At 50.0% G+C, this 24,007-nt stretch overlaps 2 protein-coding genes across 5 annotated transcripts in view; one reads left to right on the forward strand and one right to left on the reverse strand.

The window, feature by feature from the left end:
• The window catches only part of LOC127580904 (SLAM family member 5-like), a 665,368-nt gene that overhangs the window by 464,385 nt on the left and 176,976 nt on the right, over positions 1 to 24,007 (forward strand). The gene's annotated exons all lie outside the window — the stretch shown is intronic.
• LOC127580908 (carcinoembryonic antigen-related cell adhesion molecule 5-like) overlaps positions 20,254 to 24,007 on the reverse strand; it is a 30,458-nt gene continuing 26,704 nt past the window's right edge. Inside the window, exon 6 of the mRNA XM_052034889.1 lies at positions 20,254 to 23,504. Within this exon, the coding sequence (XP_051890849.1) occupies positions 23,446 to 23,504 (59 nt within the window). The 3' untranslated portion in view covers positions 20,254 to 23,445. The remainder of the gene's footprint in view (positions 23,505 to 24,007) is intronic.

Consider the following 24,007-nt stretch of genomic DNA (forward strand, 5'->3'; position numbering starts at 1 on the left):
ATATCGACTCTCTTGTCCTTTCCCAGTTCTAATGCTCGTATAATGGCCACCAGCTCGGCCAGTAATGCAGAGCCGATTGTGGACAGTGCTCCCTTGGCCGGGATACAGCCTTTCCCATCGACTACTGCCCGTCCTGTCCTCAGGATACCGTCATAATATCTCCCAGACCCACCCACATACATTTCCACTTCTGCGTTTCCTGTGGGCTCTTCTCACACTCACCCCGGTTCCCTAACAGCACAGTGAGGAAGGTAAGAACTTTAATACATTTTACAGTAATATCCCGACCCATGAGAGTCTGGAGAGATGGGGCTGACAAATCATTTTGATGTGAGGAGCAGCCGAAGCCCTGGACATGGGGGTCAGCCACATGAGAGGCGGTTAACCCACAGAAGGTTCAGGGGCCGAGTCAGACAGTCCAGTTTGCGGGTATCCAGTGGGTCTCGGGACATCAGGTGATCCCGGATAAAGAGCGAAACAAGACCGCTGAAACGGCTGCCCCCATCAATAAGCAAGAGGCACAGAGGTTTGTGGGGCTTTGGGCTACTGGAGGTGGCACATACCACACCTGACTGTCCTGCTCCGACCTCTATACACAGTAACTCGGAAAAAAGGCAGCTGTTGAATGCGGCCCAGAGCAACAACAGGCGTTCGGGGCTGCCAAGGAAGCAGTGGCTCGGGTCCTGCCCTGGCCCCTCGATAACCTGGGCTGCCATTTGAATTATGGGTATCCATACACCAGACCATGGCTGGATGGAGTTTATGGCAGAAGCACAATGGGGTGAACACTCCCCTCGGGTTCTGGTCCTGCACCCGGCTCGATGCAGCTGAACGACACTCGCCTTTGAAAGACAACTGTTGATGAGGTGTAGGATTAACAAACTATAACTGTATTCATATCTTAAAATGGATGAGAATTATGGCTGCTGGAAATACTGATTTAAGAAGTGTCCTTCAGGCCAGAACAGCCACAACACTGCTTTCCTGGGCTGGGTGCTGTGTGGTAATTACCGTGTCTGGAACTTAATTGGATTCCCATTATGTTTAACTATGGAGATGATGGTCAATCTTAATGGGAAATGGGAAGGCTGTCTCAAACAATGAAGGTGATACCTGCCTTTGTCTCACCTGATTGCAAAACGATGAGCTGAACCTGGGGTGTGAGGCTGCTCTTTGTCCATCTGCAGTAGCCCTTTGTCCGTTTCCGCTCAACCCAGAACTGTGGAGCCTGGCTAATTAAAGTGTGCGTGACAATATTTGTATAAATAACTGCTTAGTCCTTTGTACTTCGGAGAACTCTGCAGCAGGTTCCACGATAAAGAGAACATCCTGCAGGCACTGCAGGAGAAGGACTCAATGGATACTGTGGGGTGGTTCCCTGAGCAGACTGTCCAGACCATCTGGCAGAATGCCTCATCGCCAGAACTCACCAACAAGCACCCAAGACCTCGCTTGGCTGGCGGTGAGAGGGGCCCTCCCAGTCAGATCCTTCCTGTATGGTTGGAACATCACTCGCAGCGCGCGCTGCCCCCAGGAGGACTGCACTGGGGACGAGACGGCCGCCCACCTCTCTGCGGGCTGTAGGTTTGCAAGGAGGGTGTGGCGAAAGATGCAAGGGTCCTTCTCACGGTTCATCCCCAGCAGCTGCGTAACAGATGATTCTCTGATCTACGGGCTGTTCCCAGGGACACACACAGAGACGGACATCGACTGCTGCTGGAAGGTCATCAAATTGGTGAAAGACGCTCTTTGGTCTGCCCGAAACTTGTTGGTCTTCCAGCACTGCGAGATGTCCGTAGGGGAATGCTGCTGACTGGCACATTCCAGGCTGCAGGAGTACGTGCTGTGTGCCTCAGTGAAGCTGGGCGCAGCCAACGCAAAGTCTCGGTGGGGAAGGACTACAGTTTACGGTTCTTCTGCCACTGGAGAGAGAGGGGTGGGGTCAGGGAGAAAGCCCCTAAATATTGTAAATATGGGAACGGGTAGTTTCCAGGGAGCCACATGTGTGGCTTCGGTGCTTTTTTTTATATATAAAAAGGTAACACTAATGAATGATCTGTACAAGAATGTAAACGCTTGCATTGTTTTGTAATTGTATATAGTTTGTCTTTTATTATGAATAAAGTTTATTTTGTCAATAAAAAAAGATTTCTTCCTAGCAATATACTGCTAAATAAACACATTTGAAGTAAACTGTGGCACTGTGTGATCTTCCAACAGACAGAAGGGGAACTTCAAAATCGGGTTAACACTGTTAGCCTGCTTTTGGGTGTCAATGGAGACAGAAGCCTCCCCAGAGGGGAGCCGGGTCACCAGGAGACCCGACCTCCCCATCATGATGTGGATGTTCCCGGGGAGCTCAGCCCACAGGGTGGGGAGGGCACAGCCGGCCTCTGTTCTGAAGTGGAAGTGGGACATTACAGTACGAGCAAGGGTCCAGAGGGGGTCAGTAAGTTGGACGAACGTGTAGCCCACGCACCCGTGGATCAGTGCACAGCAACCCTTGACCCTCCCATCCCAGCACCTCCCTCTCCTGTTACCTGGGGAGTGCCGCATAAGCAGCTGCCCGAAGCAGACAGATGTAACGCCGGGTTTACGGACGGCTCCAGCCGCTGGACAACCGATGGACAGGGGTGGAGAGTTGCTGCGCTGATCCCAGTTACAGGAGCAGTCCTGCAGCAGCAGGGAGAGGGCGGTTCCGGCCAGCCGGCTGAATGGGCGGCGATCACCTTGTGGCAGAATCAGATCAGCTGAATGGATGCACAGGGTCCTGGGCAGTGGCGAGTGGGATGGTAATATTACCAGCTTTCCTATTGCGACCTTGAACTTCTCCTGTTAGCATGTTGGCATTAGCCTTAAAGGTGTATACATCAGTTGAAATAGGAGCTAATTATTTAACTGTTAGCCATTGCTGGTATACTATCGTACCTTCAAAACCAATTCATGCTTCATGTCTTGGTCGTTTGCTTTATTAAGGTTTAAGAGCCTGCCTTTATCCCATTCGTTAACCCCAGGGCCATCCACCTCTTGTCTAAACGTTTAATATCCTGGAATATTAATTCCAGCCTTGGTACTTTACAGCCACACCTCCCATAATGGTGATTTGATCAGATCCATTTATTTCTAATTGCGCGATTAATCCATGCACTGAGTTACAAAGCCCGTGTGGTGCCATTGAACCATTTTTCCTCCTCCGATTTGAATTGGAGGTATGCTCACCTGTCTCTGTGCTCAGTCCCTTCCTGACACACTTTGGCTATCACCAACCATTTCACTGCACTCCTCAATAACATTGCCCTTTCCTCTTAACTCTCTACATTCCTGTCTCCAAAACCCTGAACCATCCTTGCACCCCATCCCCAGCCTCATCAAACCATTTAGTGTAAAGAGGAGACACAAGAGACTGCAGATGCTGGAATCTAGAGCAACAAACTGTCTGCTGGGGAAACTCAAAGGGTTGAGCAGCATCTGTGGGGGGGAAAGGAATTGTTGACATTTCAGGTTGAGACCCTGCATCGGGGCAATAAACAAGGAGTCGAAACGGAGAATAAGTCACAAGGGAACAGAGCAGGGATCTGGGGCTACAGAATCCCCCTCACTGAAAGCAGAAACAGATTAGCAAGGTCATGGAAAGCAAACCAGTCACTGGGAGCCATTTCCAGACAAAAGAAAAATGAAACAGTTTTGTCCAAATTGAGATCAAACGTAGGCCACACCGGGTATATCATGCACAGTTCTGGTCTCCATATCCCTGGGTTAGACCACACTGGGAGCACCGTGCACAGTTCTGGTCTCCGTATCCCTGGGTTAGACCACACTGGGAGCACCGTGACAGTTCTGGTCTCTGTACCCCTGGGTTAGACCACACTGGGAGCACCGTGCACAGTTCTGGTCTCTGTATCCCTGGCTCAGACCACACTGGGAGCACCGTGCACAATTCTGGTCTCCGTATCCCTGGGTTAGACCACACTGGGAGCACCATGCACAGTTCTAATCTCCATATCCCTGGGTTAGACCACACTGGGAGCACCGTGACAGTTCTGGTCTCTGTACCTCTGGGTTAGATTACACTGGGAGCACCGTGACAGTTCTGGTCTCTGTACCCCTGGGTTAGACCACACTGGGAGCACCGTGCACAGTTCTGGTCTCTGTATCCCTGGCTCAGACCACACTGGGAGCACCGTGCACAATTCTGGTCTCCGTATCCCTGGGTTAGACCACACTGGGAGCACCATGCACAGTTCTAATCTCCATATCCCTGGGTTAGACCACACTGGGAGCACCGTGACAGTTCTGGTCTCTGTACCTCTGGGTTAGATTACACTGGGAGCACCGTGCACAGTTCTGGTCTCTGTATCCCTGGCTCAGACCACACTGGGAGCACCATGCACAGTTCTGGTCTCCGTATCCCTGGGTCAGACCACACTGGGAGCATTGTGCTCATTCCTGATCTCCATAGAAAATGAATATTGAGTCAGTTGACAAGGTTTGGAAAGTTTCATTGATTGGCGATGCTGCACAGTATGACAGGCTGGTGAAGAAAACAATAGCCCACGGGACCCGAACAAGAGAGTCAAATTGGATTCATCTTGGCTCAATGGGAGGAAGCAAAGTGGTATGGTTGACTGAAGCTGTTACCAGTGGGATCCACACGGGCAGTACCCTGTCCCTCACTCTGAGTTATAGTCATACAGCACAGTAAAAGGCCCTTCGGTCCATACGTGTCCATGCCAACCAAGATGTATATTCAAGCTAATCCCATGTCCCAGCACTTGGTCCATATTCCTCTGAACTCTTGTCATTCATATCCCTGTCCACGTGGATGTACCTAATGCATTTGCCTCAACCACATCCTCTGGCAGATAATTCCACACACCTACCACCCTCTGTTTTTTTTTAAAAAGGTTGCCCCTCAAGTTCCAATTCAATCTTTCCCTTCTCACCTTAAACCTGTGCCCTCTCATTTTTGAATCCCAAACCCTGGGAAAAAGACTGAGTACAATCACCCTGTCTGTGCCCCTCATGATTTTATACACCTCTGTAAGATCACCTCTCAGTCTCCTAGGCTCCAATCAAAAAAGTCCTAGCCTGTCCAATCTCTCCTTATAAGTTGGTCCCTCAAGACCTGGCAACATCCTTGTAAATCTTTTCCGCACTCTTTCCAGCTTTAATGACCAAAACTGAACACAATACTCCAATGTGGCCTCACTAGCGTCTTGTACAACTGCAACATAACATCTCAACTTCTATACTCAGAGCCTTGATTAATGAAGGCCAATGTGCCAAAAGCCTTCTTCACCACCCTGTCTATTGTGACTCCACTTTCAGGGAACCAGGTAGCTATACTCCAAGGTCCCTCTGTTCTACAACACTCCCCAGGGCCCTACCGTTCACTGGGAAAGTCCTACCTTGATTTGACTTTCCTCACAATTCTCTGAATTAAGCTCCATTTGCCATTTGTCAACCTACTTACCCAACTGATCAAGATTCCCCTGACATCACTGTCAATAATCCCACCATCTGCAAACTTACTAACCACGCCTTGTACATTCTCAAACAAATCATTGATATAGCTGACAAACAACAATGGGCCCAGCACTGACCCCTGAGGCAACAACTAGTCACGGGCCTCCAGTCCAAGGAACAACCTTCCAGCATTACTCTCTGCTCCCTACCATCAACCCAATCGTATACCCAATGAGCCAGCTCTCCCTTGATTCCATGCAACCTAACCTTCCAGACCAGCCTATCATGTGGAGCCTTCTGCCCCAAATCAACCCCTGTCTTTCTAGATGCATGTACATCTTATCCCTCAGAATCCTCTCCAGTAACTTACCTACCACAGATGTTTGGCTTACTGGCCTATCGTTTCCAGGATTCTCTTTGCAGCCCTTCTTAAATAAAGGCACAACATACACTACCCTCCACATATGCTTCTGGCACCTCACCTGTGGCCTGGATGGTATTGAGTTTCTCGAGAGTTGTTGAGCTGCACTCACCCAGGCAGTGGAGAGTGTTCCATTACACTCCTGGTGTCGGGAGAATGAGTCACTCCCCACAGGATAGCTGATCTGTTCCTTTAGCAATGTTATTTATGTGGCTGGTCCAGTGGAGTTTCTGGTCATTGATGATTGGTGGAGTGAGGGACGTGTCGGGCCGTGAGGTTACCGACTGCGTGGTGGACATTTCTGCTGTTGCTGATGGTCCACAGAACCTCATGAGCACCCATTTTCAGCTGCCAGACCTGTTCTGAGTCAATCCCACTGAGCACGACTGTAGTGTCACACTACACGATGGAGTCGTCAGTGTGAAGACCGGACCCTGTCTTCACAAGGACGGTGCGGTGGTCACCCCTACCAGTGGTGTCAGGGGCAGACGTACCTGCCACAGGTAGACTGGGGAGGACCAGGTCAGGTAGGTTTATCCCTGGTGTTGGTTCACTCACTCCCTGCCACAGACCCAGTCTGGCCGCTCTGCCCTTCAGGACTCGGCCAGCTCGGTCCGTGGTGGTGCTACCGACCCAGTCCTGGTATGGACACTGAAGTCCCCACCCAGAGGATATTCTGTGTCCCTGATGCTCCCACTGCTCCTTTCAAGTGTTGTCCGACATGGAGGAGGACTTGTTCATTAGCTGAGGGAGAATGGGACCTGGTGAGCAGGAGGAGGTTTCCCTGCCCAAGTTTGACACTATGCTGTGAGACCTCGTGGGGTCAGAAGTCGATGTTGAGGATCCCAGGGCTACTCCCTCCACCTGTCAACCTCTGTCCCGCCTCTGTGTTGGGCCTGTCCTGTTGGTGGGATAGGACACACCTAGGGCTGCGATAAGAGTCTGATACATTGTCTGTGGGTCTGATTCTGTGAGGACAATTGGGTCAGGCTGTTGCTTGTTTGGTCTGTTGGACGACTCATCCAATTTACAAACCAGTCCCCAGATGTTGGTGAGGAGTGCTTTGCAAGGTCAATAGGGCTGGAAGAGATTTTGCAGTGTCCAAAACCAAAGTGGGGCCTGATTCTGGGTGGACGGTCCAGTTTCTTTCCAGCCAGAGGTTGTGAAGGTGTTTCCACTGGCCGAGGTATTGAATGAGAACTTGCTGTCAGTTTACCCCAAGGAAGGAGACACTCCTGGACGCTCACGGAATGAAGGTTCTGGTAAAGACCAAGTACTGGAAGGGCTACCTGAATCTCTAGTGGGATGCATCCTCGGTTGATGAGGCAAGGAAGGGAGTAAATTGCAGAGCCCTGCCAAACATCCACAGGTTCTGTGGAGGTGCCTGAGGACAGGAAAACTATAAACATTGCACCCTTGTTCAAGAGGGTGCATGTAAAAACCAATAACTACAGATCAGTAAGTTAAACCTCATGATGGGGAAGGTTTGCAAATGATAACCGGGTACAGAATTAACAGTCACTTGGACAAGTGGGGATTGACTATAAAAAAACAGTCAGCACACATGTGTAAAAGGCAAACCAATTCTCACGAACTTGCAGTATTTTGGTGAAATAACAACTAGTTGAGAAAGGAAATGAAGTTGATGTGGTAACGGTGACTTCACTGGTTTTTCATAAAATGTAACATAACAGTATTAGCAGCTATACAACGAAAGGACGTAATAGCATGGGTAGGACACTGGCGAAGTGCAGTACACTTTCAATAATCCAGCACCTTTAGGACACAGATGAGCAGAGTTTCCGGACTATTGGACGTTACTCTCTTTAATACAGCAACACACTTTATTTACTTTTTGTAAGATGTTGCACAGTGGTATGACAATTTTTCCAGTGAACCATGTGAGTTTAAAAGGAGCACAAGTTGGTGGCCCTGTTGTGATTAGGGAACACAAGAAACAGGACCTTTGTGAGTTTAAAGGGAACGGGAAACGGGATCCCGGCATGTTTAAAGGGAGTGGGAAACAGAACCAGGTGAGCCAGATGCCGAACCAGGATTTCCAGAAAATTGGATAGCTGTTTATCGGAGCTTTGCAGTAATAGGAATGTTGAAAGTTTGTTTCTCAGAGACTGGAGGGTGAGGCTTTTGGATGATAGAGTGGCTTCACTTGAAATCTTTTATTTTCCCATAAGCCTTCTTTACGATTGAAACATAACTTCCCCACACTTCTTGCAGTGCATGTTATGCAACTCTATCTTTACTTTGTAGTTGATATCTTTCTGCCAGTTCTGCCCCAAAATTGCTGGGCTGTCTCCCTTCACTACCACCAGGGGCAGAATCCTACTACCCCATCCTTCACTGAAACTGGAATCCCTCCCAGGACAGGAATTCTGTCTCCTGAATGTGAATGTGAAAGGGGCATCTCATCAGCCTGTGTATGTATCTGTGCTCTGGCAGAAGTGACACAATTGCCCTGGGGTTCAGTACTTGCTCACTCATTCCTCTGCCAGGTCCATCTGGAGGTAAATTCTGTCTTTGCTCTCTTGAGTTGTGCATGTGGTTAATGAATTAAGTCACCCTTCCACTGGTTCAGTGAAAATGACTGTCATGCAGCATGAAACAGGCCACTGGGCCCACCACATCCACGCTGACCAGTGGGCATCCATCTGTAGTAATCTCATCTTCTAGCACTTGTCCCATAGCCTTCCATGTCTGGGCTCTTCTTAAATTCAAGACCTTATCTAGACACTTGAAGAAACATCTTCTTTGGTGTCAATCACATACTGAGCATCAGCATTGTGTTCTGTACTGTTGCAGGTGCTATAAGCAACCTACTTTTCTGATCAAAGCTACAGGAAATTTGTCACTGGTTCCCACCAGGACTGTAACACGTCTGCTTCTGTTGTGTGGCCATTGTTTCAGGCCCGTGCTTCTGCTGATAATACAGAGGAGAACCACTTTGTATGTGGGCACTCACAATACCCCCTGGTGCCGTTTAAACTCTAAACAACACCTCTGGTTGGGTCAGGATGACCTGCTAACTCCTCGGTATCATTACAGGCAGTTCCAAAGCCAGTGCAATATTGCTGGCTCACTGAAAAGGCAAATCCCCTTGTGCCATTGTGTCCCTATGATCGGCTTCCCCTCAGAAACCACTGATAAACTGACCTCAAAGACGACCATCTGGGGACGAAAGCTGCAGGAATTTTCCAAAACATTCTGCAGTGGGATTGAGTTTGGGAATGTTTCAGTAGGTTCTGTGAAAGACAAATTCACCAATTTTTTTTTGGTGTAAACAGACTTTTGAGATCCAAAATAGCCAGGAATATATTTGCATTTTTCTCATCTCCTGTAGTATTCGCCACAAACCACTGTTCAAGGTGTTGCAAATAAGAATCTTAATCCCTCGGGTTGTGGTTCCTGCCCAACTGGCAGCACCTTATTGCTCTGCAGATTTTCTTTCTAACTGTGGAGGTTTAGTTGTAATAATGAAATATTACCAATTACTCTCACATTCCAAAACATTATACAGGACATTTGCTGAACCTGGTCGGGGTCAGTCATACCTTGTCCTCTCTTTTAGCAATGCTAGTTATATATACTGAGACAGAGAGGGAGACAGAGGTATGTGCAATTCATCTGTGTGCAGCCATCATTGTTACTATGGTCCCACTCCTGCTGATAAGCCAGCAATATGGCAATCCAAAGTGCACAAACACCACAAATTGCAAAACTTAGTATTCTACAGTAAGTGAAGATATGTTTCCTGATCTCAGTTCTAAATGACCAACTCCCTATTTGGAGACTTTGACTTTGGTTCTAGACTCCTTGGCCAAGAGAAGCATCATCCCTGAATCCAGCCTGTAAGAATTTTGTGTTTCAATTAGATTTTCTACCGTTCTCCTAATCTTTAAAGAAATACAATCTGAGTCAGCTCACTCTCTCTTCATACAGAAAACCATTATATTGAATCCTCACTGCACTCCCTCTGTAGTAAGTATGTCACTCTTAGCTAAAGAGACCAAACTCTACAGTTGCACCAAGGACCTATGTAAGTACAGTTACACACTTTCACCCTTGTACTCAAATCCTTTCGTCATAAAGGAAAACGAACCATTTACTTTATAAATTGCTTCTGCACCTTCAAGTTGGCCTCTGTAACTTGTGTAGAAAAACACCCAGGTCCCAGAACAGCAACACAATCTCTCACCATTTAAATAAGATGAGATAAGATATTCATTTATTTGTCACATGTACATTGAAACACACAATGAAATGCATCGTTTTGCATTACTAAGAATGCGCTGGGGGCAGCCCGCAAGTGTCGCCATGCTTCCGGTGCCTAAAGACCAAACCCACAACTCCTAACCTGTACGTCTTTGGAATGTGGGAGGAAACTGGAGCACCCGGAGGAAACCCACGCAGACATGGGGAGAACGTACAAACTCCTTATAGAGTGCGGCGGGAATTGAACCCGGGTCGCTGGTGCTGTGATAGTGTTACTCTAACCGCTACACGACTCTGCTTTTCTGTTATGTGCATCAAAGTGGATAACCACAATTTTTCACATTATATTTCATCAGCCAAGTTTTGTCTCACTCACTCGACTTCTCCAAGTTTTCTTAAAACTTCTTTACATCCTCCTTTGTGCTCACAATCCCATCTAATTTAGTCTCAACACCAAACTTGGAAATATAACAGTTGGTCCCCTTAGCCAACTCACTGATGTAAATTGTGAATAACTGGGTTCCAAATGTCAATCCTGTGGCACCCAGCTAGTCCCAGCCCACCAACCTGAGAAGGATCCCACTCTTTGCCTTCTCTCCAATAAACAATTCATTACCACCAATTCCATGTGTTCTAATCTAGTTGAGCAGCCTCCTGTGTGAGACCTTATCAGAAGCCTTCTGAAATCCAAATACACCACATGTACTGGAGCCCCCTCATCTACTCTACCAATTGCATCCTCAAAGAGCTCCAGTAGACTGAACATGATTTCTGTTTCATAAATCTATGTTGACTCTGTTTAACCTTGTTCTTGTCTTCAAGGTGTCTTCATTACATTGTTTGTTCTGGATTCCAGCGTTTCCATACTACTGATTTTCAGCTAACAAGTCAGTAGTTCCCTGTTTTTCTCTCTCTCCTTTCTTGAGCAGTGGGATCACATTTATTCCCTGCCGATCCACAGGAAGAATTCCAGAATTTATAGCATTTTGGAAAATGGTAACCAAAGAATGCACTGTCTGTAAATCACCTCTTTTATTGGGATGTAGACAGTTGGGTCCTTGGAATTTATCAGATCTTAGTCTCACCAAGTTTTCTCGTACCAAATTTTCACTAATACTTATGTCCTTCAGTTCCTCACTTTTGCTGGTTGCTCACTTTCCTTGCTGATATATCTAGAATGGTTTTTGAATCTTCTTCCATGAAGACAAATACAAAGTAGTTATATAATTCCTCTGCTGTTTTCTTATTCCTAATTACAAATTATCCTGTTTATGAAGGGCCTACGTTGCCTTGAAAATGTTTTCTATTTTGCACATGTACAGATATTAGGCTGTTTGCGTCTGTCATCAGCCGACCCTCACGTTGCAGACTTTTTCATCAGTTTCTTGAACCTTTGCTGAATACTACAATGCACCTAATTGTCAGGCCTACTGCTCTTTCCGCAACTTTATAAGTTTCTGCACTTTCCCCACACACACCGCTACCACCCACCCAGGCTGTGAATCATCTGCAAACTTGGAGGTTTTACATTTAGTCCTTCACCCTAATCATTGACCCATTGTGTGGATGGGTGGGTCCCCAGTACTGATCCCTCCTGTACCCCACTGGTCACTGCCTGCCACCTGGTCAAAGGTCAATTCATTTCTACTATTTCCCATCTGATCTGCAGATCCCACCCCGTGCCAGTGCATTATCCAATCCATGTGCTTTCATTCTGCACACTAACCTTTTCATGGGACCTTATCAAAAGCCTTTGGACGGTCCAAATGCACCGCATCCACTGGTTCCCCTGATCTATTCTACGAGTTACCTCCTCAAAAACTAGATTTGTTAAACATGGTTTCCCTTTTTTAAACACATTTGTTTGTTCCTATTAGTACATTCTAAGTGGTTCTGTTATTGTTTCTTTTGTAAGAGATTACAGCATTTTCCAATTACTGAGGTTAGGTTCACTAGTTTGCAATTCCTTATTAGTTTCCCCAGCACTACTTCTCAATTCATACTAATATTGGTCAGTTTCTTTCCCTGGACACTTGGTTCCCTAATATCTCTGGAAGGTTATTTGTGTTTTCCCTTCTGAAGACAGAATTAAAATATGTGTTTAATTGTTTGCCATTTTGTTGATCCCATTTAAATTCCCCCGGAATTCCAGTTGTAGCAGACAAGAATTGGTTTTCTTGAATCTTTAGCTAGTTTCATTGGGACCCCTATACCCCTTCCATCTGAAGACACGATCGCCCACACGTGACCACCATCCCGGACTGGGTGTAGTGGAACACCCTATGTTCTGCTCTACCGCTCCCCAACAATGCCCAGCTACGCTCCCAACCCCCCATAACCCCTGCCTGCTTACGCAGACTGCTGCCCAGATTTAGGATAAGTGGGACCCCCTATACCCCTCCATCCCTCCACCAACTGAACAGACTGTTGCCCGAGTCTGAGGTCAGTGGGATACCCCCTCCCCCCAATTCACTGACTCACACAGACAGCTGCACAAGGCTGGGATATGTGGGACTCCTTTCCTCCATCCAACACACACATGGGCCACTGCCTGGGGCTGTGTACATGGCCCCAGACTCAGGGTGGAGGACTGTCACCTCCTGACATATAATGGGCGGGATTTTCCGCAGGGTTGTCCTCCACTCCTGACTGAGGCTAAGCGTGGGACCCCAGGAGAGTTCACTGTTTCGTACTCTTGAAAGGTGCTGTCCCTGGGGTTTCTGCGGGCTCCTCCCTTGGCCCTGGCTGGCCCAGGGTCTGGCGTCACAGGGCGCTTCACCGTCTCATACATGGTGCAGGGTATCTCCAGCCTCTCCCTTTGCCTGCGAACCTGCAGAGAAAACAGAGTGTTCAGAATGAAGGGAGATCCAACGCTGGACCTCCTCTCTTCCCACCTCCCCCAACACTGCCTCCTACTCTCTGACCCCCTCCCCTTCCAATCCTCTGTTGTCTCTCCCCTCAAGCCTCTGTCCCTTTTACCTGTAACTTCCCCTCCTCACTCCTTCCTCTCCCCTCTGACCATTGCACTTTCTCCCTTGTGTTCCCCGCTCCACTCCCATCCCCCATCTCCCCTCCAGCTCCCTGCTCCCTCTCGCCCGGACCCCTCAGACTCATGGACCACGTGTCAGATACTCGCCTTCAGTGAGTGGTGCACTTTGTCCTGGCGCTGATTTTTTTCTGTTGATACAGACCAGACAAATGATGCCAACAACAACAACTGCACAAGTCACACCACCCGAAATAACCACCACTAGCCCAGTCTGAGCTCCCTGATCCTGCAACAGTGGAGGATAAAAAAATTCCGTGATTCCAACTACATCCTCGCTCTCCCATTGACAGGGAATTGATGGGATCCACTTGATCCGCATCAGTTTCGATGAAGGTGTCTGTCAATGCACTTCTCCACTGTCAAAGCTAACTGCTGGAGGAACTCAGCAAGGCAGGCTGCGGCTGTGGATGGAAATCAGCCGTCACCAGTCTGCCGTGGCCTTCCGGAGTTCCCGGTTGCCAGCCATTTCAATTCCTCTCCACACTCCCACACTGACCTGCCTGTCCTCTGCCTCCTCTACTGCCAAGGTGAGGCTCAACACAACCTAGAGGAACAGCACGTCATATTCCGTAAGGATAGTCTACACCCCAATGGCATGAACATTGAGTTCTCCAGTTTCAGATAATCTGCCCCACCTCTGTCCCTTTCTCCCTCCCTCGATCTACCCAGTTCCTCCCACACCCACCGCACACCCCCAGCCCACGATCACCCTGTTCCCTTCCTCCACCCTCCATCTGCCTATCACACTCCTCCCACTGGGTCCCCTCCACCCACCCACCCCAACTCTTCCCATCTGCCCTCCCACCTCCAGTATTTGGTTCCATATTCCGCCGTCGTTTCATATCAGATTCCATCATCTGTAACCTCCACCCATCACCTGCCATCAATATTCCCACTCTCCCCTCCTCCATCTGCCTATCAGCCCCCCCTCCTCAAACCTGGCACCACCTACTTCTTGCCAGCCTTTGCTTCACCTGATCCCTTTGCCCTGTACTGGCCATCTCCCTTCCATCAGTCCAGATGAAGGGTCTCGACCAGAATCATCGAATGTTCACTTCCCTCCACAGATGCAGCCTGACCTGCTTGAGTTCCTCCAGCAGCTTGTTTTTGGTCATGAAATATCCCTGGCAGGTAAGATTAAGGAGAATCCCAAGATCTTCTAACAATATATTAGGCGACAGAGGCCTGCCAGGGAAAGATTGGGTCCCCTTAGGGACCAAAGGGGTAACCTGTGTGTGGAGACAGGGGATGTGTGTGAGGTCCTTAATGAACAGTTCTCATCTGTATTCACCAATGAGAAGGATGTGGAGGATAGCGAGTTCAGGGAGGGATATGTTGATAGGCTGGGACATGTCAGTTTTAAGAAGGTGGAAGGGTGAGATGTCTTGCAACGCATAAGGCTCGATAAATCCCAGGGCTTAGATGAGAACTGTCCTAGAATCCCAAGGGAAGAGAAAGCTGGGGCCTTGACTGAGATTTCTGCATCTTTGTCGACCACAGGCAAGGTACCAGGAGACAGGAGGATGGTCAATGTTGTTCCTTTATTTAAGAAGGGCAGCAGGTAAAAGCCAGGTAAATGTAGGCCGGTGAACCCTCATCTCTTTCCATTTACTCCTCCTCCAGAGGCTCCATTTGCAATTAACAGGCCTTCATCTCCCCCTTTGCACCGGCACCGTCCCCACTTGTGTTGAGCCTCTCTGGTCTTCCCTTGGTCCAGACATTCCCTTTGTTCTCCCCACCCCATCCCCTTCTCTACTTGCTGCATCTTTGATTTCTAACTTTTCCAAGGACCGACAGAAAGTCATTGACCTGAAAAATTGAGTCTGTTTCTCCCCCCACAGATGCCGCGCGGCCTGCTGCCTCTAGCACTTTCTCACCTGCAGCTCTGCTCCCCTCTCCATCCATCTCCTTCACTTGTTCAGAACAGCAGTCGGTCTCTTGGCCCCTCAGGCCTGCCCCACCATTGAAAATCATGACTGATCTGACCAACCTCAACATTGTGCTCCCACCCACCTCCAGTGACTTTCACCTCTTTACTCATCAAGAATCTCTCTCCCTCTGCCTTAATAATATTCATTACTGTTACAGGAAGAATGCTGGAGGTTTACCACCCTCTGAGAGAAAAAAAAATCACCTCATTCCTCTAATAAATGGGTGACTCTTTTTTAAAAGATCTCTTCTGCTAGTTTCTCCTGAAGAGGAAACATGTGCACCCTGTCAGCCCCCTTGGGATCTTAACTCGGGTCCCCTCACTCATCTAAACCAGTCCAGCCTGTTCAACCTTCCCTCCAGGTAAACTGTCAACTGTTTCCAATTCATTTACACCCATCATTGCACAATGAAACCAACATCGTACACAATGCTCCAGATGTGGTATCACCAATGCCCTACGTAACTGGAGCATAACCTCCCTACTTCTGTGTTCAATTCAGCTTTTGAAAAAAAACCTCAACATTCTGTGCTAATTTCTTGCTGTATCTCTCTACAAGACTTTTGCGAATCATACACTGGGATGCACAGATCCCTCTGCATCTCAGAGGGATCAATGATATAAAACATTGGGTAAGCCACAGCTGGAATATTGTGTGCAGTACTGGCTGCCACACGATAGGAAGGATGTGATTGCACTGGAGATTCACTGGGATGTTGTCTGGGATGGAGCATTTCAGTTATGAGGGGAGACTGGATTGGCTGAGTGTGTTTTCCTTGGAGCAGAGGAGGTTGAGGGGGACCTGAAAGAGGTGTAAAAAATTATCAAAATTCAAGGGCAGAGATAGAGTTGACAGGAAGAAACTTTTCACAATGACAGGTTTCTAAGACCAGAGGACAGAAGTTGAATGTGAGTAGTGGTGCAAAGGAGATCTGAAGAAGGTGTTTTTTCACCCAGAGGGCAGCTGAATCTGGAACACACAGCCTGAGAAGGTGGTGGGGGCAGGTACTCCCACGACATTTCAACTTCTGGGCGAGCATGTGAACTTCGAAGGGACAGAAGGTGACGGACCACGAGGTGGGAAATGGGATCAGTGGAAGTAGGTATTGATGGACATGGTAAGCCGAAGGGCTTGTTTCTGTGCTGTATGATCCTCTGACTGCAATCTCTCACCACTTAGGTCATGTGCTTTGTTATTTTTCCTGCCAAAATGAACAATCTCACATATTCCCACATTATTCTCCATTTGTCAGATCCTTGCCCACTCACTTAACCTGTCTGTATCCTGTTATAATCACATCATGTCCATTTCACAACCCACTTTCTGACATCATTTGTTCGCTTCATCCAAATCTTGTTAAAATTTGCAGACAAATGGAGGCCTCAGCACGATTGCAGTGGCACACCACTTGTCATGTCTTGCCCCTTTATGTCTGCTCTGTTTCCTGTGGCCAGCCAATGTAATCACACCAATACGTTACTTCCACTGCAAGCTGTTATTTTCTTCAATAATCTTTGTTGCAGCACCTTCTCGAATGCCTTCCAGAAATCTAATTACAGTGCACCCTCAAAGGTTACTGGTTCCCTTCTTGTTTTTTTTTCATGAGGTGCCCAAAACCACATCTCATTCCTCAGTGAATTTCTCTGGCTACAAATTATTTCATGTAGATTCCAACTGAAATTTCATCCTTCGCATTTCAGACCCACCCAAGATTACAGGTACATTCAAGCTATTTGGCATTCTCATGGCACGCTGAAGCCCATGCTTAATACCAGACGTTGACATGTGCATTCTCTTGACCTCTCTCAACAACTTTGATTCACTCCATCTCAACATTGTCCAGCTCCACAGTTCCTCTTCACCCATTGTTGTCTTTGGTGGTTCAACAAAAACCTTTCCTTTTCAGACATGAATAATCACAAACTTCAACAATTCGAATTCCAAAGCTGCTCTGGGTCATTCTTGCTCCTCACTTTCCTCCGAGCTCCCCTCTGCCCAATCGCACCCCATGCCGTGCGCTCATCATGTTCTTCCCCTTCTGATACAAACAAGCTGATCTTAGCAGAGGCTTCAGTTTCATCCCCTACATCCCCATCTCAATGAATTCGAAGCCTGCCGTGATGATGAATAAAAGGTATCTATCCCTCAGTTTCAGCATGAAGATTCTCTCTCTCTCTCTCTCTCTTTCTCAGCCAGCGTCATCATCACTTCTGTCATGTGTCTCTGTCTCTACCTTATCACTGCCATTCTCTTTTCTACCTCTAGTCTTCCCACTTTTCTGTCAGATAAAACACATCTGATTTCTAATTTTTCCAAGTTCTGACACAAGGTCGTCGATCTGATACATTTTCTCTGTTTCTCTGGTGACAGCTTCTGTCTGATCTTCTGAGTATTCCCAGGATGCTCTGTTTTTCTTTCAGAGTTCCAGCATCTGCAGTGTGTTTGACTCACCAGATGTGGTTACGTTACAGACGTCCCGCAGCCGGATCTGCGCCATGCCCTCACTGACGGGGCTCCTGGCCTCACACCTGTACACAACGTCCTCCACCTCTGCTGTGTGATGAACCTCTACCGTCTATCCGTGTTCCCAGAGGTGATGGGTGTTGTCGTCTCCCACAGCTTCTCCTCCCCTCCACCACCTGAAGCTGGTGGGGTCGCCTGAGGTCACGGAGCAGGTCAGGGTGAGGTCACAGGTACCGGTCACCCTTCTCCTTTCCCGAATATCCCCGCTGCCCACCACCGCTCCGCTGTAAATACATTGCATGCGCTGCCCTTGAGTCGGATTGACCGCGCTGCGCTCAGCTGAACAGCCTATTCTTGCCTGAGCTCGTCTGGCCCCCTGGACCAGTTCTAACCGACTGAGGTCCGCTGGTCGGGAAGTCTGGAACGAGTTGCAGATGGAGGTCCCAAGGGCCGAGGTCCAGGAGTTTTGTCTGCTGAAAACAGGCGGAGAAGTCATTGGTCTCATCAGGTGGAGATGTGTCGGTGCCAGAGATCAGCCCCGCCCAATTTCGGCTGATATCCGGGGACGGTATTCAGGTCCAGCCTCAGTCACCGGGCACCCTCCATCCACTCTCCATCACTCACCCACCTTGGGACAACCCAGCCGTGGTCTCCCTCTACACCTGTGGCCCGTCCATTGAGAAAACGTCTCCCTGTCGCTGGTGCCGGGTGGAATTGTCCTCAGTCAGTCTCCCGAACCTCTCATAACTTCCTCACAGGGGAAGAACCTGGAAACAAAGCAATGAACTGGGTCCTCCAGTTGACGGGCGGGCCTTGCCTGGATTAGGAGCTGCCGGTGAGTGAAGTGATGGCGCCGCACTCCTCCCTATTTCTCCCCATTGAACAGGACCCTCTCTGTCCCTCCCCTCCCCAACACCCCCTCCTTCCCACCCACACCGCCAGCTTCCCTGTTCCCCAAGAAATTCCCTGTCTGTGGAAGGTGCGGGGAATGGAACCGTCCCGGGTGGGGAGGGGACGTCCCACCACACGCACCACGTGGAATGGTGAGAGCGTTAGTAGGCGGCCAGGAGCCGGCCATTCGGTCCATCCAGCCTGCTGTCCCATTCATCAAGGTCACAGCTGATCTTCTACCCCGGAGACACTTCCCCGCACTATCCCCCGACCCTCAATTCCTCCAACATTCCCCGGTCTCTTTAACATTTAGTGGATGCTGGAATCGGGAATCCGGGCCGTATGTTCGCACTGAAGCCACAGAAGTGTGTCCGACCCCTGGCCACAGGAGCTGGGTGGGGCCGCTTAGACCCACGACGGAGGGTGTGGGCGTGAGATGCCACAGAGCAGGTGAGGGGTTCGGGAGCAGCAGGGGTCCGATGATTGGAAGCGGCGGGGATCGCCCCCACCGAGAAAGCCCCGCCTGAGGAATGGCGAGGTTCAGGAGCTTCCTTCGGCGAAGGGAGTCTCCTCAGGAGAGGCTCGGGTGGGGCTGGGCCCTTTAGCCGGGACAGGTACAGGTTGAGGTCCCTACACCACAATATCCCGGTAGTGGTGAGTCGGCCCTTTCCCCCCGTGCACTCGGGGTCGGTCCTGTGTCCGGGCGACACAGGAGCCCCGTGAGTGGGTGACCAGCAGAAAAGTGGTCCTGATGGGAGAGACCAGCCCGGATCCGGTGAGGGGCTGTTCCGATGGGAATGTCGGGCGCCGGGTGTTACTGCCGAGTGGGGGAGGGAGTGTGGGGACACAGGAGGGAGCAGTGACCCAGCAACCCCGGGATGTGCGGGTCCTTATCCCCGGGTCCCATCCCAATCGCCACAGTGTGTGGTGACCCCACCGCCCTCCCCGGCAGCACAGCTACACTCGAGGGAGCGAGCACGGCCGTCACTGCCCCACACACCAGGGTCCCGTCTCCCGACGGGGGGACAGACGACGGGAAGATCTTTCTCCGCCCACGGGTCGATGTATCAGCTGCATCAGTCGGTGCCGTCAGGGAACATCCTGATCGTCTTCACACAGAGGAAGGCGGGGGTGGGTGTCGGAGGTCACTCATCCCGGCCCAGGACATCAGTGCAGGAGTTCCTCAGGGCAGGGTCCTGGGCCCAACCACCTTCAGCTGCTTCATCAGTGACCTTGCTTGGAGAGGCTGGTCATGGCACACATTAACTGCAGTCTCCCAGACAACCTCGACCCACTGCAATTCACCCACCGCTGTAACAGGTCTACAGTGGACGCCATCTCCCTGGCCCTACACTCAGCTTTGGAGCATCTGGACAGGAAAGACACCTACGTTAAACTACTGTTTATTGACTACAGCTCCACCTTCAATACTATAATTCCAAGCAAACTCATCTGCAAACTCCGAGACCTGGGACTCAACACCTCCCTTTGCAACTGGATCCTTGACTTCCTGACCAACAGACCGCAATCAGTGAGGATAGGCAGCAACACCTCTGCCATGATTATTCTCAGCACTGGTGCCCCACAAGGCTGCATCTTCAGCCCCCTACTCTACTCCCTGTGCACTCACTGACCTCAGGTAAATTGGTTTATTATTGTCACTGAGCTACAGTGAAAAAACTTGTCTTGTATGTTCATGCAGATGAATTCATCACACAGCACATTGAGGTAGTAAAAGGTAAAACAATAACAGAATGCAGAATAAAGGGTTACAGTTACAGAGATACTGCAGTGGTATTGGTATTGGTTTATTATTGTCACTTGTACCAAGGTACAGTGAAAAGTTTGTCTTACAAACCGATCATACAGGTCAATTCAGTGCAGGCAGACAATAAGGTTCAAGGCCATAACGAGGAAGATTGTGAGGTCAACAGTCTGTCTTATCGTACAAAGGAACCATTCAATTATGTTGTAACAGCAGGATAGAAGCTGTCCTTGAGCCTGCTGGTACATGCTTTCAGGCTTTTGTATCTTCTGCCCAATGGGAGGGGGTAGAAGAGAGAATGTCCGGGGTGGGTGGGGGACTTTGATTATGCTGGTTGCTTTACCGAGGCAACAAGGAGGGGAGGCTGGTTTCAGTGATGTGCTGAGCTGTGTCCACAACTCTCTGCAGCTTCTTGCAGTCATGGGCAGAGCAGTTGCCGTAGCAAGCCTTGATGCATCTGGATAGGATGCTTTCCATGGTGTATCAATTAAAATTTGGTGAGGGTTAAAGGGGACATGCCAAATTTCTTTGGCCTCCTGAGGAAGTCGAGGCTCTGGTGAGCTTTCTTGGCTGTGGCATCTATATGGTTGGACCAGGACAGGTTATTTGTGATGCTATCTCCGAGGAACTTGAAGCTCTCAATCCTCTTGACCTCAGAATTGTTGATGTGAACAAAGTCATGTGCACTGCCCCCTTCCTGAAGTCAATGACCAGCTCTTTAATTTTGCTGATATTGAGGGAAGGGTTGTCGTGACACGATGTCACTAAATTGTCTATCTCCTTTCAGTGCTCCCTGAAGTGGGGATGTTCACTGGAGACTACACAACTTTCAGTTCCATTCACACCTCAGCAGGTGAAGCAGCCCGTGCCTGCCTTCAGCAAGACCCAGACAACATTCAGACACCGGCTGAGAAGTGACGGGTAACATTCACACCACACAGGTACCAGGCGGTGACCATCTCCAACAAGGGAGAGTCTGACCACCTCCCCCTGACCTTCACTGACATTCCCTTCACTCAGTCCCCACCATCAACATCCTGGGGTCACCACTGACCAGAAACACAACTGGACCAGTTGCTTAAACACTGTGGCTACAGGAGCAGGTCAGAGACTGGGTATCCTGTGGGGAGTGACTCACCTCCTGACACCACAAGGCCTCTCCCCCATCTCCAAGGTACCAGCCAGGAGTGTGATGGAACACTCTCCACTGCATGGGCGGCTGCAGCTCCAGCAACTCTTGAGAAGCTCGACACCGTCCAGGACAAAGCAGCCGCTCGATCGGCTCCCCGTCCACCTCCCTAAACACTCCCTCCCTCCACCACCAGTACACAGTGGCCACAGTGTGAACCGTCTACAAAATGCACTGCAGTTACTCACCCAGGCTACTCCGACAGAACCTCCCAAACCCACCACCTCCACCACCCAGGAGGACAAGAGCAGCAGGTGCAGGGGAGCACCACCACCCGCAGGTTCCCCTTTAAACCATGATCGTCACAAGTTCAGAGCTCTGTGAAAGTGGCAACACAAGAAGATTGGGTAAAAGGCGGCAGAAGGCACACTTGCCTTCATCGATTGGGGCTTTGAGTAAAAAGTCGGGAAGCCATGTTACAGCTGGATAAAACATTGGTCAGGCCACATCTGGAGTATTGTGTCCAGTTCTGGTCACTGCATTACAGGGAGGGTGTGGGGGCTGTGGTCAGGGTGCAGAAGAGCTTCACCAGGATGCAGCCTGGATTAGAGAGTACCAGCCATAAACTTGGATTGTATTCTCTGGGGTGTCGGAGGTTGAAGGGAGACCTGACAGAGGTTTATAAATCATAGATCAGGTAGTCAGAGTTTCCCAGGGTGGAAATGTCAGGTACCAGAGGGCGTGGATTTAAGGTGAGAGCGGAGCATTTTAAGGGAGATTGTGAGGCAAGTCCCTGGAATGAGCTGCCAGGGGAGGTGGCGGATGCAGATACAATGGCAACATTTAAGAGGCATTCAGAGAGACACTTGAACAGGCAGGGAATGGAGGGACACAGGTCATGGGCAGGGAGGTGGGGTTGGTTTAATTTAGCATCATGGTTGGCACAGACATCGTGGGCTGACGGGCCTGTTCCTGTGCTGCTCTGTGTTCTTTCTCTGTAACCTCTCCAGTCCCACAGGCATTCAACACAAGACGCCATTCTGGAATTTTATTATAAAACAGCAGAACTTACAGCAGGAAATGAAAACCTGAAGCAAAATGAGGAAACGCTGGAAAAACTGGACAGGTCAGGCAGCATCTGTGGAGGGGGATTCAGACGAAGTGTGTGGGATGTGAATCGTTAACTCTGTGTCTCCCTCCACAGACGCTGCCTGACCCGCTCGATGTGTGACAGTGCACAGCTGAATAATGTGCCCACTGTCCGATTCACCACATCACCAGCTCCCGGACTGAACGGCCGAGAGTGGCTTCTTCTGGTGAAACCTTCACAGTTTAATGTTGGCAGAGAGTGTAAAATATCAGCAATAAACCATTGACAATAAGTGCCCCTCCTCCAGCCCTGGGGTCTGGGGAGAGGGGTCCCAGGACCCTTCACTACATCTGACTCCCTGGGTGGGGTCTCCCTGGATTTTCCATGGGCTCCTCCCTCGGCTCTGTGACTTTCCCCTGGGATGTAAATGGTTAAATGGGGAACCAGAGCTGGGAGGAAAGTCCCGGGAGGGGCTGTGGGAGGGGGCATCAGGAAGTTGGGGGGGGGCCGCGGTACATTGTGAAGCAGACTGCAGCTGATCAGCTGGAGCCGCGCACATTTGTCGAAGAGAAAACAGCCGACAGGGGAACAACCCAGGTCGGGGTGGGGAGGGGCAGGGGGAAAGAACGAAGGTGGGAACAGTGGACGGGACGTCCTCTGATCAGAGTGTGGACTGACTGGGGGAGGGACACATGGGCTGGGTTAATGAGCGGAGGAGGGGCTGGGGGAGGGAGAGCGGGTCCGGTGGACTGACGGTCCCAGATCCGGGAGTGGGGGTCACCACAGAACACCCGGTGTTTAAAGCAGTTCCATCCTCACCGAGACAGTGGATCAAGGACGGTTCCAGTGGGGGGGAAACCCACCCCTGACACCCTCCCTCTGCACCGGGGGTGGGCACCGTTCCCCAGTGACTGGGCCTGTGGAGAGGTGCTCGCTATCCTGATGGAAGGGGGGAGTGGTATCTGTGAGCTGAGGTCTCCCTCAGGGTGTATCTGTGAGCTGGAGTTTCCCTCTCAGAGGGGTGTTGAACCCCCGTCTGATGCATTCTTCAACTCCACTTTCTCTACTGGGTCTGTGGGACAGAGAGCAAAGGTGAGGGACTCCACCAGTGACAGTGACCCCCCCCCCCCCCACACACATCTCCGAGTGATCCCCAGTCCAACCCACACCCATTCCCTACTCCCTGTCTTCCCCACCCCCATCAAACACCAACCTCAGCCTGGTTGATCTGCCCTCAGCAGCCCCCTGTCCCAGGACACACACGGGTCACGCTCCCCCAAAACCCCATGGTCCTCAGTTGTGAAAACGGGGCAGACCCCTCCCCACATACCCTCACCACTGGACGTGTGTGGGGGAGGGGCACAGTGTACCCCAGTGACTGGGTGTGTGGGGTGTTGCACAGGTCAAGGTATAAACCCCAGTCTGGGACAGAGGGTCTGGGAGTCTGAGGGTCCCAGATCCGGGAGTAGGATCGCCACTGAACCCCCGGTGTTAAAAACGGTTCCCTCCTCACCGGGACAGTGGAACAAGCACAGGGGTTCCAGTGGGAAGGAAGCACCACCGACACCTTCCCTC

Source organism: Pristis pectinata, chromosome 20, assembly GCF_009764475.1.
Source record: "Pristis pectinata isolate sPriPec2 chromosome 20, sPriPec2.1.pri, whole genome shotgun sequence".
Classification (NCBI taxonomy): domain Eukaryota; kingdom Metazoa; phylum Chordata; class Chondrichthyes; order Rhinopristiformes; family Pristidae; genus Pristis; species Pristis pectinata.